At 43.7% G+C, this 20,287-nt stretch overlaps 1 protein-coding gene across 1 annotated transcript in view; it reads right to left on the bottom strand.

The window, feature by feature from the left end:
* Positions 1-16,353, bottom strand: part of T265_15091 (hypothetical protein) — a gene marked incomplete at both ends in the record, with an annotated part of 77,999 nt that extends 61,646 nt beyond the window's left edge. The window contains 2 exons of the mRNA XM_009176542.1: positions 4,192-4,298; positions 16,277-16,353. Of these exons, the coding sequence (XP_009174806.1) occupies positions 4,192-4,298; positions 16,277-16,353 (184 nt within the window). The remainder of the gene's footprint in view (positions 1-4,191; positions 4,299-16,276) is intronic.
* Positions 16,354-20,287: the final 3,934 nt, after the last annotated feature.

Below are 20,287 nucleotides of genomic sequence, written 5' to 3'. Positions count from 1 at the left end.
TCATATAAACTGGAACAGAGGAAATCAGGTCAATTTACATCAAAGGTTCTTGCGCTCTAAGAAGCACACAAATGAATCGCGGAACATTCGAGACGCTCAACTGGAATGAAAGAGACTAATATTATCCAGAAAATCCGCCTACTGACAGATTTTGGGATATGCAACCCGTTATCGATCCTTGTACTTTGTTATGGTACTGCCCGAACTCTTGGGGGGAGGTGTTTCCATCCTTTGGGCTCAATTACAGGATGATGAAGACCGCACAAATAGGATTAGAAAAATCCGTCTCTGAGCGGGCATTCCAATCGATGTCCTACCTGCGATACATTCTTCAAGTTACTTCCAACCATTCAGTTGGGATGTCGGTGAAAATGGCGTCCACTCTATTCAAAGTCCCAAATAGCGGCGTGATTTGATCTTTGGGACTTCAAGCTAGCAACATAAAACCAAAAACAGCCGGGACTAAGTCAAGTGGTGGGCCGTAGCCTATCATCGTAACTACAAGGCGAACCGATACACCATTCGACTAATCTACCGCCGTCCGCTAAAGATGAAATACCTCGAATAAATCCAGTTCCTCGTGTTAGGCAACCGGGAACATCTGGTTCCACTCCAAGCACCTACACAGTGCTCCGGTCAACCTCGACATCGTGCTCCTTCAGTGTTTGTAAGTGATAGGTGTAAGTTGACACGGGTCATCGTTTCTCGCCTGGCTTTTGCAACCGGGAAGAAATGAACTTTCGGTTCTCAGACTGAGTCCCCTGGGAAGTATAGGTATGAATCGGCGGTGTCTACTTAATCAAGATGGGCAACCTTTGCTTTCAGGTTTACGTGAAAATCACTTGTGTAAATCATGAGTACATGTATGGTGTATGCTTTCAGATACCGGAAGCTGTGGAAACTCGAAAAGACGCTTTACTGATGTGCTGGTGACGAGCGTTAAAATACTGTTGCTATGGCGATCAGCTAATACTAAAAAAGGTGATGTTTTGCTGTTAAACGCTTTTATAGTCGATATTTCGATCATGTCTATAAGGTTACTTCTATGACGTTAGGGAAAATCCTATTAGTAATTTGCATCACCTGACAACCGTTTACTGATGTAGGCAGTTAGCGAGGAATGGTCACGTGCGATCATGGCAACGGGTAGCTCGTCAAATCGATCGACGACCAGTTGCGATTTAGGCATGCGTCACTATAGCGAACCAGGAAAACTGCGCTACACATAAGCGGTGGTAAAGTCGTTTTGCGAATCGAAAATCTGTCTAAAAGTTATTTTGGTCCACACGATGGAATTCGACAGGTTCAGACGAAACGTTATTCCTAAATTCATTATCAGCTTGGAGACCATAACCACTGGTTGTGGGGATGGTGAGGAGGTGATTAGTGGACTTCTTTTATGGCGTCCAAAAATCCATTCATAAAAACCTGTTTACTCTGGGCTCAGTACTGTAGCTAGTATTATTGCACTGGCCTTTTCCAGTACAATTTGACCGACTTTAGTCCAGTATGACCTCCTCAGTAATTATGCGGGAAGTTCGGTGTTACTTTTCCGTAGTCTCCAGGTTGAAGGCGAGGGAATGTGAAGCACAAAGGTTAAGTAAGTTTCTACGAGAATTCGAAAATATCACGCCCATTAGAGTGCAATTTGAAAATTGTGCAGTCACCCCCTACAAGCTCCTCCCCGTAGCAGAAACCCCTCTTAAGGGCCACCTATCAAAAATGTAATTCTTTGGAACGAGATGGACGAGAAAACCCTCTAGACGAAAACCCTTCACTCTCGCTTTAGGCGCCTTTCTTGAGACAAAATATGGCATGTAACCTACCGACTAGCTGGAGCCAATACTACTAGTTTAGGGTTGGAACGGCTGTTCCGCACACACCAACACTTCCCTCAAATCAAAAGCGCTCAAGTACAGGCTTTTCGCATAGATTTGTACTTTTATGATGAAAATGGGGTCATTTCATTGCCCAATCCCCCCCATCCATCTTATGCAGTTTGCAAGGACTCGATAATGAGTAGTAGTGTGACTCTCATTGCTGCTTCAGAATACTGTTATCGGGATATAGCTAATATCAGATTACAGTTTTTTTTGTTTTCAGATGATGAAACCAGTTGCGATAATCAGACAGCTCCTTTCAACCCTATGTCACGCGCACACACCGAGGCTCCGAATGTGCCGCACCAAACGGAGTTGGAAAAAACCTGGGAGACAGAGATTTAATTGAGTTTGTTAGGAAGTGAAGAGATGGCATAAAGTAACAGACTGTGAAAGCGTGGAGTGGCCGCACTGAAAATACCTGAGCTACTGACCAATACTGTACTTTGGCAAGTCCGAGAGGAGCTGGGTTCGCTAAAGTTTGGCGGCCGGCGCAGTTGTGATTCACGGACAAGACACATCCGCCGTGTACTTCATAAAGCGTGCACAAACTTGGGCCTACCATAGACATCTATATGTAACTGTCAAAACCAATCAACTGGCGTTGCTCTTCGATATCAACTTTCTCAAAAAGTGATCAGACCATTAAGTACAGCAATGCTGGATACAGTCATTTGCAAACAAATTTGGTTTTGCGAGAGACTCACTTGGAACCAAGCAACTGAATGTGCTGCATCTTTCAGTCACTACGATATTCGAGATATCGCAATACATGTATATTCGCAATGCACTACTCATAAGGTTGCTGACGACGAACTTTCAGCAACCTTATGAGTAGTGCATTACGCATACAGCGATGCTGCTTTGCATTCGCATGGCACTGCAACTGATTATAAATGTAAACAGGGTTTCTTGAAAAGACCTATGACTCGAGGGACGAATAAGAACCTAAATTCACGAGGTTTTTTCAATAAGAACCAACTGTTAGGTCACCGCATTTGGGTACTTCGCAGTAGACTATGAATGGTCTCAAAACTGAGAAAAACAGTCATCCGACAATTTGCGATAACAATACAATTCCTTTTGTTTCCGCGAGTGACCACTAAGACAAGTGGAAAGTACAATGAGTGATGGCTATTTTAAACTGATGGAGAACCAGAAAAACATGACAGCATGGCAATTCTTATCGGAAGCGAGTGAGATGTCAGCTAAGGTGGAGGAACGAATATGAATATCGTTTTTTTTAGTAGGGGGATGGTTGTGCTTCAGTTTTCCGGCCAACTTTTTTAGATTTTCATTTAAATTGGCTGGAACATGTGGGTTTGGAATATTCGTCTTCGCTGAGTGTTACTCTGTCTGTAGAAGCAAGAAGCTTGAGATGTCCACCCAGAAGACGCATTGTGAAGTGACAACATTCATTCGTGAACTGCACAGAGTGACACATTATCAAGCGATAAGCGCATAGGAATGAGAGAGCGAACCACAGTTAGACATACAAAATGAAGACACCAGTTTCCCGCTTGCAAAAAGACCTGTGAAAGTCCGTGTGCGAGCAACACATTCGGCCGCTTCGACGGAGAGAACGCTAGCCAAATCCGTATTACAGCTCCCAGGGGTCCACAGGCACTGTGATTGTGTCCCACGGGGACAAGAACTTAGAAACGTGGACTAGATGTCCACTCTCTGTGTGCTTTATGGTGATTGTGCGGCATTATTTGAGAATCTGGAAATTTTAGGACCGATCACACGCTGTCGGTTCTACTGCAGCTAAATCACTGTGTTTGTGAGGACGGTCCTCAATAAATGACGACCTACGAACGTCTCTACCACACTTTCCAGCATGATTTACTAGACCACGAAGACTGCTACAGTTTTTATGAGCGTGGAGTGACTGACCGACCACTTGAGTACTGGAATCGGTCAATGTGCCTACTCATCCGTATTCGCCAGTGAGAATGTGCTTGTCGGTCGCACGGCGTTGGTGAAATGATAGGCTGGTGCAACTCAGTCATGTTGTCAACACCTCAAATGACCTTGCATGTGTGGATACCACGCACGTTCAAACAGATACAAAGGACCTGAGGTGACGGCGGGGTGCGTTAAAAAGGTGATAATTAGAGTAGTGAATGACAAACGACATCCAGGTCACATGAGAGGACTAACTATTTCAGTCAAATTAGGGGGGGGGGGGAACACCGCTTATTGGCCTTCGTAAACTGAGCTCAGGTCAAGAACTTCTACCTCAGCTGCCAGAATAACACCGGGTCATGAAGATAAGCCTTCGTGTCAAACATGTGACGATAAAACTCACCGCTCAGCATGGGGTCCGGTTTGGTAAAACAGTCGGATCCGTCCACGGGCACATCGTCTGGTTGTTCACGTTCTACCGAGCTATCAAATTCTCGCTGAGCCGTGTTCCTACAAAATCCAGAAAGGGTTAGATCAGCACAACCTGCTGCAGGAAATCACAGCTATACAATGAAGCACAACGCATGAATCTGTCAGGACACAAAACCGGCAGTATCGATGTACGGTGTTTGATCAACTTACCCACTAACCACTGGTAAGGTTAACAAAGGAGAGCTCTCAGGACACTACCAGATTGGGTCACCAAGGCGAACCGATGACGGAGACGGTACCACAGCCTTCTGGATGTCAGTCTGAGTGTGCCAAAGATCAGAGCTTTGCATTCAGGGGTGTATCGGTCCAGTCACGGCGTTTCAGCAACAACAGGCCGATAATATGGTTGAACTACCCTTTTCTCGTCTGTTCTCAATATGGCTCTAGTAATTTGAATTATAAGTGACTTCTCTAATCACCTGACTTCTGTGTTACCCATGGATAGGCGTTCTCACTCAACGGAAAGTCCTTCCGTCCACCGCATCGTTTTAAAGCAGATGTTTATGGTACTGAAAAGGAGTCTTTCACTACACCGCCCGTGTTTACGTCAGCGAGAGGTCCAGCTGGGTTCCAAATGAGTCTCCCGCAAAAACAAACTGGTTTGTAAATGAGTGTATTTCGTTAACCTGTTTAGTGTTCAGTGACTACTGATTTTCGAATGCCCAAACAATGCGCTTTGGCGCTGGTAATGCTGCAGAATGTAGGTGACTAGGGTACGCCACTTGGCTGTTGGTCTGTTCGCCCACATTGACAGCTGGATTGCAAACGTTTCGTCCGGAAACGAGAAGACACCGTCACTGCCTGCGTCGATTGTGATTTTTAACAAAAAGGCTGGCCAAACATCCTAAGGACTCGGGTCGTAAACTAAAATAGGTTGAACGGTGCTGCTTTCCCAGGGAACAACCTAAGCTTTCTATCACCACATGACCGCAGCTTCTCCATCTAACCTTTCCAGTAGACTTCTCATCTCCGGCAGAACGCTCTGAACCAAGTTTCATTACACTGACGGTGAATGCTGTTCGCCAGGCTCTATGATAAAAGTGCACCATCATGACCCGAGTATTCCCGATCCTTAAATTTGCATGTTGCATGACAAAAACGTACAAACACGTGCGTTCGGAGTACGCACCATGCCGTGAGGAACCATTAAGGTTGCTGTCTTCCTGGGTGTGAAAAATAGTTCTTAGCCAGACTTCAATCCTTCTGTTCCACCGATCAGATACGACTGTTCGAAACTTACGATCACGCATCACTAGCTGTAAATTCCGAGCAAGCTTGCTTATTTGCAAATCATGCAGTCCGTCAGTAGGATTCTCCAGTAACCTAGATATTGCTTTGATGAATTACGATAGACAATTAGTGTAGATTTTCTACTCAAGATATAATGTGGTCCACCTATCGCTGAGTATTTAAGTCTTCGTTTGAGAGTCATTTGGGTATCAGCAGTTTGAACAAACGCATGATCACTCAGCTCAGTGGTTCTATTTTGACTTTCTTGGATTCCAAAACTTGGTAGTTCCGGAGCGTGACGGACAAGTCTATGTAAGAACCACCGGGAAAACTGGCCTCTTATTACAGCACAAGGGAAAGGACTATTTGAATCATAACTAACAAATAATAGTCGTTTAGTTGTAATACCCACTAAATGCATAGCTGTCACGCCGCCCGAAGGAGGTATTAGGGCTGAAATACTGCCAGGCCCAGGCCTGAGCAGTCCAGATGTAGAGATTGGGTTCGTTGCATCTCAACTACGAAGCTATCTACAGCTCCAAACGATGTGAGCTATGTGGTCAACCACCTACTCAATTGCCGTCATGTTTTAGCTTGGCTTCAAAGAAACGCAGTGCACTTTGTTTTTCTCGTGATTGAAATGAAGCAAAAAAAACAAGTACGATTGCCAACCAACTACTACACACTACAAATTTGGCATCAGTAAAGCTATCTACAGCTCCAAACGATGTGAGCTATGTGGTCAACGACCTACTCAATGGCCGTCATGTTTTAGCTTGGCTTCAAAGAAACGCAGTGCACTTTGTTTTTCTCGTGATTGAAATGAAGCAAAAAAAACAAGTACGATTGCCAACCAACTACTACACACTACAAATTTGGCATCAGTATGCTAGTGAAAACACGGTTCACTCTGATTATAACATTTGTATCTGTTTTTCCGGTAGAATTGACGAAAAGCGGAGATGGTGCTATAACCATCCGAAGTACGACAAAGCTTCTTATCGAGTCTACTGGCATAATACAACTAAAACAACAACAAAAAGAGTCCAACTGATTTCTTCACTGTAAGCCGATCTCAAAATGTAACCACTCAACCCAGTAAGATATTTCACAGAGTCCCGTCAGTGACATTTGGAATCCATCCGAGGTCCTCGGTTGTGATACCCCGCTCACTTTCCGCTGACGCCTCCATTCTAATGAGTTACTGATGTGATACTAGCCAGAAAATTTTATTCCTGTACGTCAAAGCGGTTTTCCATTCTCTTTGTTTGAGCAGTTTTGCAACCATCCTATGTATACTCTTATCATGGTCGAAGGGAGCATATATGTAACTGTGCCTTCAGTTAGGTGAATGATGGATATCCTGCCGCCCTTACTTTCTTTCGTTAGAGTGATGTCCTACTGACTAATGACCCCTGCAACAACCATCAGTTTGTTTGCACCTAATTAGTCTACTGGATTAACAAATTATCTTGTAAATCTCTTGCTTTTCCGCAATTCAGAGTGTTGCACTCGTTAGAAATGTCACTTTCTCAAAACTAGCAATGAACGGAGACTTTACCCAGCGGCATATTGCATTTTCCCAGTAAATCTTGCTGATTTAAGCAGATTTACTGTGTGAAAAGTTGCCAGTATCAGTCTGACGCTCTTTTATTCGCTGTTTGAAAGCCCAGTCTCATGGTTCTCCCTTAAAAGGGCATCATCTACAATATCAAACCTATTACTCATATGCACACCAACCTGGTTTCTGACGGAAGACTCACATAGAACCCACATGAATCTCCCGTTCATGATGTTTATAGCTTGGTCAATTCTCATCCTCTCTTTTGCCCAAAAGTGCGTGACCTACTTCAGTCGGTCCCTCACACCAAATGAGGATAACCGTAACTGATATCATCCTACTGCCTCCGGCGTTCGGTCGTCACAAAGTATAGAAACGAACTCAATTAGTAACACATCTCAGAGTGAAGCTATTAGCTCGTGCAGTTGTGCGGTCAAGCAGGGCTTCGATGAAGCTATTATTGTATGCTAACATTATACTTTTAAGATGTAATTCAAGAGTAAAAGATTGGATTGCCACAAGCGCAAATCTCTCCAGTCATCCAAGATGACCTAATGCTCTAATAATATGTTCGAACAGTAATACACTACTCACAAGGTTGCTGAAAGTTCTTCGTCCTTATGAGTAGTGCACTACGTCTATACATGTTTGGCGATATCTCAAATATCGTAACAGGTGAAACATGAGGCGGACTGGTGTAGGACATTCAGTTGCTTAAAACATTATAAACGAGAGATTCAGCGGGGTTCCAAATGAGTCTCGCAAAACTACGCTAGTGTTCGAACAGTGTCTACTTGACTGGTAGCTGTAGTTCAACAGTATGTTGTGAAACAGGACTGCGATCTACTTTTAACGGTGTTTTCATTTGTATCTTCAGTTTTAAGTAGTGAACTTTAAGCTGGGTGATAGTTGCTACTCCGCAAAATGGGTCGTAGTCAGCTGCGCTTGCTAGCTACCGAATGCAAGAAAGGACGCTTCATTGAACGTTACTTTTTAGTAAGGCAGACATCCTCCACTGATATGGAAGTTTTGTTGTCCCCGGATGATCCGCAACACTACCTACTAGCTCAGGCGAAGGTTCAGCACGCATTCATACGGTAAACAATAGTAAAGCCTTTGGCAGATGTAACAAAACGAAAATGCCAGGGCCGAATGAGTTACCTTTGACAGATGTGTAGGTTTCATGTCTCAGTACGACCAAAAATAGGAGCTGTCGACGATCTCTAGTAAGAGCAAAACTCGAATCCAGCCACGTCACTCTTTGGTGAGAACTAAAATCAGAGCGGATCGACGCTCCATGTTTTTCCCGGAAGGGTATCACCAAACTAAACCTGTGATTTAGGAGGCCGACCATTCACGTACGAAACGAACATGAAAATATACACCACAAGGTACCTCATTAAAACAACAAGCATCAAAGCGGAATAGAGTGAGTTCGACCATTTCGTGTTTCGCGTCAGCTGTTTACAGGCACCCAGAATCAAAGGGTAGGACAACGAACAGGTAGTTTGATGGACAGACACGCACATCAGTTGAAACCTTACAGCGTACAAAGGTCATCAGACCCCGGAACTTGTTAGCTAAAAGTACTCGGGCTGCAGACATGCTTCACCGTTGACCTTACCAAGGTGAGTAAACCCAAGCCTAGTCACAAGCTCCTGTTGTTTACACAAATTGCGTTTGCAAGCCGACTGGCAGCTGCTTTAGCAAAGGGCAGTAGACGGTTGTTTTTCTGACACATTATGACATTGAATGACTGTCTTGGTTAGCGAAATACACTTAGTTGCAAACAAATTTGGTTTTGCGAAAGACTTATCTAAAACTCACCTGAATCTCTCGTTTACGATGTTTTTAAGTAACTGAATGTGCTGCACCAGGCCGCTTCATGTTTCACTCTCTACGATATTTGATATATCGGGAAACATGTCTAAAACCCCAGTACTTTTAAACAACTTGTTCCCGGGGTTGCTGTAGTATTTCCAATGATGTGTGCGTTTGTCTGTAAACTCATCTGCCTGTTATCCTGCCCTAATATTGATTCTGATTGTATATAAAAGAGCAGATGAGCTACATGGGATGGTTGAATTCAATATATTCTGTTATGGGGCCTGTTGCTTCAATCTACTGTGGCTCTTGTGAAATTCATAAAGGGATGTATCAAATTGATGTATCAGATTATAAGGTAACTCGTTCTGTCATGAGATTTTAATGCCTGTCCAAGTAACATCCACGAACCGAAATGCAACATCATCTCGGTCCACTAAATCCTGTGTTCCGCGCCACCTGTTTTCTTCAATGACACTCGAATCCCTGGATCAGGTCACCCCACCCACATACAACTTCCTAACTCTATGTTTTTTCCGTTGTTGTCTCCCCAACCTGATTATCAGCCCCATTCTGTGAATTGTTGTACCAATGAATTCCCCGACGAAACGAAGATTTTGCTGTGTTGCATCATAGCCTAACGGTGATGATGAGTTCACTCTTTTGCTTTGTTGAACTTTTACTGTGGGCAGATAATTCACTATGACCGCACTGCGGAAGTTAGCATTTTCAGTATTTTCAGCGTCAATAATAAAGACCGACTACCGTTTTAGTCCCAAATGATTCCCGCGAACCGAGCAATCACTTCCTTTCCCACTAAAAGCCCTCCTAACCAACTAGTCAGCGTTCCAATTCGAGTTCTTAATTGCGGCGGCTTGAGCGTCCAGACTCCTGATCTCCATTCAACCTGCCATCATCAGATGACAATGTTACCTCTTCTGCCTCAACTGGGTCTTCTAATCATTGTACTATCAACTTACGCCCCTAGCTTTCTCTACCAGGTCTAACTCTCTCCTCTCCTCTCATGTACTGGCGATACTCTTCCGCTGACTGGGATCCTAGGCGCCAAGTTTTCCTCAGAAGACTATCTTTCGTAAAGTTCTCCAGCTACTAATGCCCTGTCTGATGACATGGGCCAGTTTATCGTCCACTTCTTCAAGCCCCCGAAAGGGTTAACCAAACGTAAAGAAAAACAGACTGTACGGGCGTTGGTACGCGCACTGTTGTCCCTCGGCAAGAACCGACCACGTGATGCCCACCCATCCGTGATCAACAAAGTCGAAAATAAATTCACTGCACGAAACACAAAAGGTGCCAATCGAGAATAGAATTTTTTGTGTTGTTAGAGGCAAACCAATAAGTCACAACTTTTTCCTCGTTCCATCAAATACTTGGATCACTTGAACGTCCAAGATCTCACCCACTGGAAAAAGCAGACATCTTTTCCAAACTTTTCGTCTCCAAATTTCTTCTCTTCTCTCCCTAATTCTGTACCAGTTAACTCAGTCTATCCGTCTCACCAGTTTGAGGCTTATCAGCACGCGCGTTCGCAGTTCCCTATCAGGACCCAACACTTACAAACCACTTGGTTTGGATTGTATGGTGACTTGCGTCTGTTCTTATCAACCGGCGTTTTTTATTCAGAATGAAAAAATCCCGTTCCTAATCGTGTTCCGCCCTGGTTCCAAAAAATACCGGTCCATCCCATTGCCATCATTTCGTCCAAAGTTTCTGAAGCGTTTTTAACCAAACGATTGCCTTTCGATCTTGAAGTAAGAGCTCTTTTGAGCGGCTACCAATAAGAATCCAGACACCCCGCTCCGCAAGTGATATGTTGGTCTACGAAACATATGCGTCTGGCCTTGTTCTTTGTATTCTTTTGGGGTAGCCCTTGGTATATCAAGGACCGTTTAGCATGCGTACCCAGTTCCCAAGGTTCCGAGAGATGGACGCGAGAGATGGACGGGCGAGATGGACCAAGTGGTTAGAGCGCGAATTTATTGACCAGAAGGTCCGTGGTTCGAACCCGACCTCTGTCTCTCGACTTCCCCTGTCTAGGCTTGGGCAACCTGGCAGTGACCCACCCCTCGTGCTTCCTTCGGGTAGCACGGCAGCTAGGCACCGGAAGGGTATTACAGCTGAGCGATTTTTCTATATCCCAAATTCATGTCTTTCTTCTAACTTAGACCTCCTCCATTCCATTCAGCCTAAATTTGTACACATCATCAACACTCCTGCGTTAACTGCTACCTGCTACCTTCACACTGTCGGGAAGTAGTATCTCTTGCTGCCATGAAAAGATTTCATCGGAGCTTGATTCTCCTGTACAACGTGTGACAACTATTTGCTTATCCAAGCCAAGTTACTACCACGCGTCGCAGAACTGCTCTCTTCTCATCACTGCTTCATCTCTGTTTTTTGCGACTTCAGAACTCGTGGTAGCTCTCTGTCTTCTCTATCCTACTGCCTCCCTTATCACAGCCTTCACGGCGTTTTAAGGTTCATCCCAACCCAACTTTTGGTTTGCCTTATTTCACGTATAGTTTTGCGTTGCTTTTTATCCTCTTTTACAGAGGATCTCTGGCTATGGGTCCCACCTTTCAATCACACCCATCTCTATTAAAAAAAGACTGGATAGGAACAGAACTGCTTAGACTGTGATATAAATGCAGAGTCCACGAATTCCACTACGACCCCAGCTTCGTGTTAACTGATCCGGATCCATATGAAGAACGTGCATTTCCTCACAAAGCTGTTGTAATCAATCAGAGTATATTCAGGTACCTGAAGGGATAACACACCGCCTATGACTGGAAGAACTCTATCATCTAAGGCCCCGAGGTACGTCTCACGGTTTTCCGAAACACAAATAGGTCGTGTGCCCATTGCTGTACAGAACATTATCAATTTTTATCGTGTTGATCACACTAGAGGGACGTGCCTGAATTCATCGAGCATGACTCGTAGCCAACTAGGCATCAAGTACCACGCTATACTGTCCTCTAGCCTAGCGATTGCAGAGACAGTGGCCCGTTTCTGGAAGGCATTAGGGCCAAAGTTGTCTAAATTTTCTGAGTGGACATGCTTTTTGCGCTTTCACCTAATGATAAGCTTTGTGTGGCCGGGTCACATAATCATTTTTGATGAGAATATTGATCAAGGGAAGTTTCTTATTGACCACGTTGTAAGCGCAATAATATGAGAACATATGAAAAAATAAACAGCGCCAGTTTCAACTTTTTTTCGGTCTTTGTTGAGTTGGAACAGGCACGCCACCCCATTTGGTTTCGTACAATGCTTCTTGGTGACTCTGGAAACGACCATATATATCCTTCTGATCTCAGCCAAGAAGGCAAGCCCAGACTGAACAAGCTAATCCAGAAAGCGGTTTCTGGATGCACCAGGCCAAAGCCGGATCATCAGAATCCTCCCCAGGAGGACACTGAAAGCATACGCTCGATAACAGTGTGGTAGGAGTTAAGAGAAAATCACAGTGTGTACCTTAAAGTTGTGGCGCGAGCAAGGCTTCGCAACTCGGTCTTCCTCGCTCACAAGTGTATCAGAAACCTTACAACCAGTTACTCGATCCCTACAACAACAATGCATCACGGTTAGTCACCCAAGGTCTCCTTCTCCCCCAACCATCTGTCCTTCGATGGAACAGTCCCGTTCGACTTTGGCATTCGGCTTTCATTGATATATGCACAGTAACCATGATCTGTACAAAATCGCAGTCATGTATCAGTAATAGAAAGCGCCTATTTTAACCAACCGTTTGAATTAGCATCTAGGGCTTGTAAACTATGGTCCGCCATTTGGAGAGACCGTACACACTGATGAGTGCTCACAAATGGTTGATCCGGCTTCGGTGTTTCTTGAAAAGATAGGAATACAGTCTTGCACTTTGACACAGGATGCATCTCAAAATATTTTAATTTGCCGAAGAAATTTCCTACCAGTTACTACTATTTTCGATTGTCCATTTGCAACGTTAACCTACAAAAATGGAAAAGCTATTACGTAATTTCTGACTTCTTCTATGTCCGACTCCCTATGCCAAATAAGACAGAAGAGCTTTTTCATAAGGGAAACTACTCACACGATTCCTGAAAACTCTTCGACAGCCCAAGACCGGTTTCACCCTTCTTGGGGCTCATCAGGTAGGCGCAGTCCCCGAGTTTTCACCAACCTTATGTTCTACTTGAACAGAAGAGCTTTGTGTGGCTGCGCTTTCCGACATTGCTACTACGGAAATCCACCTCCTCTGTGGGATGGACGAATTTGGAACAACTGGTCTTAACATACATGACGGTCACTATAAGCCAATGGCTTGTCAATCAGTCTCCCGAAGATGTTGAATAGTTGTCATCACATCGTGGATTCTGTGTGAGAAAGCTGTAAGAAACTACTGCTTCATTAACAGACAGTATATATCCATGCATGAGTTGAACCCAACTGTGTATGAGAAACGCACATCAAAGGCCTTCTTTGGGGATCGAATCGAGAAGCAACCGGTTTTTCCCTAAATACGAATGAACTAGAAAGTCAGTGTATCATCGCTCGTAGGAAAAATTCATCCTGAGAGGATAACTGTCCTTTTCTTAAAGGTATTCCTTGCGTGAATGTTTCTTACAATTCGAAGGTGAACCGGACTGAAATCCTTGGCATTCAGTCAAAATGACAGACCGTAGCTTCCTTCTCTAGGGTGTCTGGGGAGCACTAGATTTCAATCATGAAGGGCAACATAAATTTCTCTTATCTTAAAGGTGGATAACTGACTCATATTCGAACACAGACAAATGTAGACTTCACGAATCAACAGCGTATGACTGCAGGTCGAATGTATCCTTGTTATAAAATGTACCCGACTTTCAGGGTGAAATCGAAACCTTTTCGACATTCAGAATACCATAGCTCATTGTCAGGTGCTGTAAAAGTTGGCCTGACAAAAACGTAAAATGTGAAAAACCTGGAATAGTTTATAAGGTACCTTTCTACTTCAGTAAGGTCCAATATTGTAGCAAGCAGCTCACCATTCCGCGCATTTCAAGCCAGAATGGTGATCGTTAAATGAGGATTGTGCAACTTGGTGAGGCACAAAAAAAAACAGGGATGACAGCACAGAAAGACTGTCACTTTCGTCGAGTGACAGTGATGTGGTGTGTCTCAATGATGAACAAAACTAACGTCATGGGTCATAGGACAAAACGGAAGCCCGAAATGTTTCAAGGAACAAGTCATCTTAGGCGTAAGCTCTGAAGTGAGCCGAACGGAACATGTTGAGCGCTGGCCTGCTGCACAGAAGCGAAATTCTTTCCACGTTTGAACATCGATGCTAATGGGTATAAGAACTACATCAACCTTCTTTTTTCCACCTAAGATTAATGCAAAACACGAACAGATTGACACTGAAATCATGTAACAAGTTAGAGCTACGCACTGAGAACTTTTACTCACATCCCTTATTCACACTGTAGATGCATATGAGTATGACAGAGAATCGCTTAGTCCCACCAAAATCGCTTGTCATTCACCTTAGCTTGCGAAGCATTTTTAAGGGCGTGTTCCTTTAGACTATTCGGTGCCGAAACAAACTTTTTTCTGTCACATTAGCCTAGTTGATTTTATTTTCGGAAAACGTATTTCTATGGGAAACCACACAATGAGTTGCATCGATTAGAACAAGGATTTATTGAACTGTGTGATTGCTTCTCACGAGAAATAAATGTTATGCCACCTAGGAAGTGGAGTTTTTAGACTGAATCATACCGTTAGGCCCGGACAAACTATGGTGGCATAGGAGTTACCAACGCAGCTCCACGCATCTCATTCAGTACTGATGTTCAACGTCGATATATTCCTGAAGTACGACGAATTCAGATGGAAGCACCAGACATAATGCAAAGTAGACGGGGTATTGGACTTTCAATGAACAAAAGCATGCGACACTTCACCCATACTCAGCAGTTACCACTGTAAGGATACAGTCACGTAAACATGCCACTACTAAAGTACTAAGCAGAACCGCTGGCTCAAGGCAATTCAGCCTATCCCGAGGGAATTTGCATAGCTAGGGCGAACCAGAGGGATACACGGGAGTCAAACAAATACTGGTCGGAGAATTCCATCGTAAAGGCGCAAGATGATAAGCAGTGAAGTTCAATGGATGGGGAACTTCGGGTGCAGTCGTGTACTAATGCCATCCGATGTTCCAGTGAGAAGTAAAACCCGGAGACAGGTAAGATACACATCTGAAATACGGGGCTAAGCGGGGAAATGACAGACAACGAACGCGTCAATACATTGATGGAAATTCTGGCCGTATGTAAACCTACTTGTCGTTCGTCTGTCTGCCTAGTGGCAATAAACAGCAATCCTGGTAATCAATCTTTGCATTTACCGATACATCATACAAAGGTGAGTATCTTGGTTCACTATACTACTGTACTACTATATTATATTGTACCACACCATACTGCAATAAACAGCAATCCTGGTAATCAATCTTTGCATTTACCGATACATCATACAAAGGTGAGTATCTTGGTTCACTATACTACTGTACTACTATATTATATTGTACCACACCATACTGCAATAAACAGCAATCCTGGTAATCAATCTTTGCATTTACCGATACATCATACAAAGGTGAGTATCTTGGTTCACTATACTACTGTACTACTATATTATATTGTACCACACCATACTGCAATAAACAGCAATCCTGGTAATCAATCTTTGCATTTACCGATACATCATACAAAGGTGAGTATCTTGGTTCACTATACTACTGTACTACTATATTATATTGTACCACACCATACTGCAATAAACAGCAATCCTGGTAATCAATCTTTGCATTTACCGATACATCATACAAAGGTGAGTATCTTGGTTCACTATACTACTGTACTACTATATTATATTGTACCACACCATACTGCAATAAACAGCAATCCTGGTAATCAATCTTTGCATTTACCGATACATCATACAAAGGTGAGTATCTTGGTTCACTATACTACTGTACTACTATATTATATTGTACCACACCATACTGCAATAAACAGCAATCCTGGTAATCAATCTTTGCATTTACCGATGTATCACACAAGGTTGAGTAGATTGGTTCACTATACTACTATGTGCTATACTATATTATATACTATACTATACTGTACTGTACTATGCTATACTACTATATACTATATACTACTACTATACTAGGTCGCTGTGCCCACCCATTTGTCCTTTTATCCAGCTATAGCAACTTGGATCAATCGTGTATCTTCAATACACAGTTTGTGGTTGAATAACTGACTGAGTGGTGTTGCTAAATCGGCCATTGTTATACCACATACTGCACAAACAAACTTACCGTAGTTCACGGTGTTCGGAGGAGAACGCTTGTTGTTCGAGGTCACAATGAAGAGGAAATTGCAAGTCCGAATCTGTAAACGGATAGACAGTTTACATTAAATCATAAACGAGTGAACACGAGCATGCGGTTTAGGATAAGCCGTGACCCGAAAGCGAAAGAATTAACTTGAGCAATGGCCACTGACTATGTCTGATGTGAGATAGTTCACTGTTCTTCAGCCTTCATAAATAGTTGTGACTGATGACCAGTTTAGTGCAGCAGTCATGTGACGTTCAATGAGGTGAAAAACGCTTGGAAACGATTGAGTAGTCATAGTTTTGGGAAAAGTAGATGTATTCCTGGGCAACGTTTCGCTTTTGACACCGAACGACATTCAAGGGGGATCACGTGAACCGAACCGGAAGAACTAGACCCCAGGCTGGACCCAAATCCATGTACGTTTCAACGTCAAACACTTGGTCACCTACCCTAACACACAAAATCCATGGGCCGACACCTAAAAGAGATTTAGCTTGACCTAGCTGATTAGTTCCCCTTCCGCCTTAAATCTCGACCAACCTCACAACTTGGCCTGACGAAGCTTTTGTGTGAAAAACGAAACGTTACCCACCAATAAGTCTACCGATCGTTACCAGTCTTTCCCGAAAACAGTCATGTGATGCTTATTGATCCATTCAGAGCGACTGGGTGGTATAGGGACGCAACAGCCGAGCACAAATGTCTGTGCATCACCGTCACTGTGGTGGAAAAGACGGGCGTTGTTGAAGACAGGCCCATCTAGTTCTGAATTTACCTTCGAAAACATGCACATTCGTTATCTGACACCCAGAAATTTCGGCGTAAATATAATACTAGAGAGAGCAAAACAAAAAGGAAACGATTGTTGTGTGGGCTCATCACAGTCCGCAAACAGTTATGCACCCACTTGTAACTGACTGCCACAGAATCCACGTTTTTCCTGATCTTGATTCGAAGTTATCCAGTGGTCCTGAGTCTGTGTAGAGTAACCACACTTAAGATTTCACGCTTTTCGTCTTTCATTATATACCCAACTCATGGGCAGTCAACGTAAGTGACACCCTCACATATCGATTGTATCCATTTCGCGTGTATATCCACACTTTGCCCAACCAGTTTAGCCATGCGGTCCCATGACAGTAATAACTGTCGTCCCACTCTAACTGATTAGATCTTCTTAAGTAGAAAAAATAACTGCTCGGTTGAAATAGCTTTTAGGCGCCTAGCTGCCATGCCATCCGAAGAAAGCACGAGTGTTGAAATGCTGCCAGGGTGCCCAGACCTAGAAGCGAGCAATCCAGATGCAGAGGTTAGGTTCGAACCACGAACCTTCCGGCCAGCAAGTTCACGTCTCAATGAGTGAGTTATAACTTCCTCTCTTGCTAAGCAGTCCCCGATCGGCTTGGTAAAATCAAAATCTGAGGAAAATGGTAGTCACGCAATGGAAGATTTCAAATCTCCTAGAGTTTCGAACCGCTTTACAGACACGCACACAGAGGACTGTCGCGAATAGGGGACCAGTGAGACAATTGACAACTAAATCGACGCAAATTGGTGTTTTATTTCTTCATCTAAGGGGACGCGAAAGAGAAGCACATAATGAAACGATCATGGAGGAATGGATGTCGCAACTTTACAACAAAAAATAGCAGTCTTTGAGGCGTCAGAGCTTCAAAAATGTTGTTGTGTACATATACACTCAGATCATGTGTCTAAAAGTATAAACAGCCTTTTATAGCATGAGACGACTACGCCAGTTAGATTGTTGCCCGACTGGAGGATTATACACTACTGATAAAAATAGCAACGGTTATTGTGTTCTAGCAAACAACTGCAGCTTTGCGTAGGGTGAACAGTGATATGCTTGTGCCAGCCAATCGATTAAACAAAGCTGGGTAGATAGATTTAGCTGGCGTAGGCAACGAAGAACAACGAGAATTCGCAATCAAGCTGTTGTTTTTAAGTTTTTTTTTTGGAAAAGCGCTGTATGAGAGATGCTCACTGTCGTCTACAAATAAGTGCTCTCTAGGATTTGATGTGATACTGGTTGCCAAAGCATATTTCCTGGAAGTCACTTACATCATTATGCATTTGCTTATTCCACTATCCTTCCTGTTTATTCATTGCCGCGACAGCAATCCCGCTGGAATCACTGGATCCCAGCTACAACTGCTTGCCACCACCGTGCTCACGGGGTGTCAGAATGTCCGCGCTCTCAACATATGTTCTACGGGGTAGAATAATTTCTAAATACGGTAGTGAACAGGCGAGGCCCCGGTCACCACAAATGATACCACCGTAAATCCTACGGGGTCGATTTGTATTTCACCCAAAGCATCTCACCCCAGGGGCAACCGGTAGTACGCGAGTTCCGTATTAAATGCTCACAACCCTGCCACAAGGCAAAGTCAACTTTGAAGCCTCATAACACTGTGATGACTATTTGAACTGTTGGGTAGGAATTTCTGCACCCACTTTGTGTTTTAGTGAGTGTTCATTGAACGCCCTACTTGGTAGGTTGCTGAAAATGCCAACAGTTCACGACCGTCCTTCTTGGAGTTCATCGGGTGGGCTAAGTCGTCGAATATTCGTCAATCTCATGTAATACCTGAGCTCAAGCTGTACTCATTTCGCGAAATGCTCATTACAAATCAAGTTGATGCGTTAATGTGGTTGGTCAGTATCACAAATATCGTACAGATTGAAACATTGGGGGGGGGGTTGTGCAACGTATTTAGCTGAGGAATACCATGACCGAGCGATTCAGTTTGGTTTCAGCCGATTCTCCAATTCACACCAACTCGACTTGCAAATGAGTGTATTTCACCAATAGAATACAGTCCGGTGTTAATGTGGACAGGAACCCGGGGACCGCGCCTACCTGATGAGCCCCGAGAAAAGCGAAACCGGTTGTGGGCTATCGAAGAGTTTTCAGCAACCTTGTGAGTAGCTTCGTTTATCAAAATATACCGTGATATCTCAAATATCGTACCGACTGAAACACGAGGCGGCCTTGGTTCAGCCAGAGACTGCCATATATGAGGGTTTCAGTTGAGCCTCTCGTAAAGACCGAACTGATCTGTAAATAATTGTATTTGCCGATATCTGCCCAATTTGGGTTCAAATAGAACATAAGATGGACCGAGACTCAGAAACTGTGCCCACCTGATGAACCCAAAAAAGTGCGAACCCAGTAGTGCCCTGCCGAAGAGACCTCAGAAACCGTGTGCGTATTACGTCATGTCAAGAAAATCCTACGATTTCCCTAATGTCGTACCAACTGACATATGAGGCCGCCTTTATGCAACACATTCAGCTGAGTAATATCACAAAAGAGAGATCCGGTTCTGTTTCTCGTTAACACCAAAATAATTTGCAAGTAAGTGTATTCCATCACCTGAAGAATTGCCTATTAACCTGCAGGCTTTACCAGCAATCTCATTCTCACTCCACTCTCAACCACCTCATTTGATCGGCATTTACTGAGTACAACAGTATGTCTCTCCCCAACGTTGGCGTATAAAATTCGGTGGAGCGAACCGTGAGAAGGGAACTTGGGTGTCAGCTGCTACCAAGCTTGGAGGATGGTGAAAGTTGAAAATGAGTCAAGAGAATGAGGCATCTATCACCATACTCCCGTGTCATCGCTCTCATCAGCCTCATCGTTATTATCGACATGAGTGTTTCAATTCCTTAAACCACCAGTAAGCTGGAAGACCAATTTCAAACTTTACCCGTAAGAGGGTGCACATTGTGAAGGATATCAAGAATTCCGGATACTCGATATGATTTTTGATAGTTGTTTGAAGAACTCTAATAGTCATATCGAAAGGGACGACTTATTATTGTATCCTTCCTTCGATTAGCTTACTCATACCTGTTGCACCGTAATTTTTGGAACGAGAACAAGGAACCTTCAAACCCCAGTTTTTCTTCTCAACGCATAGTGAGGAAGTTGGATAAAAGCTCGAAAGCCACGAAAATGCCACG

This window comes from Opisthorchis viverrini (genome assembly GCF_000715545.1).
Source record: "Opisthorchis viverrini unplaced genomic scaffold opera_v5_344, whole genome shotgun sequence".
Taxonomy (NCBI): Eukaryota; Metazoa; Platyhelminthes; class Trematoda; order Opisthorchiida; family Opisthorchiidae; genus Opisthorchis; species Opisthorchis viverrini.
This window is presented reverse-complemented; position numbering and strand designations above follow the sequence as displayed.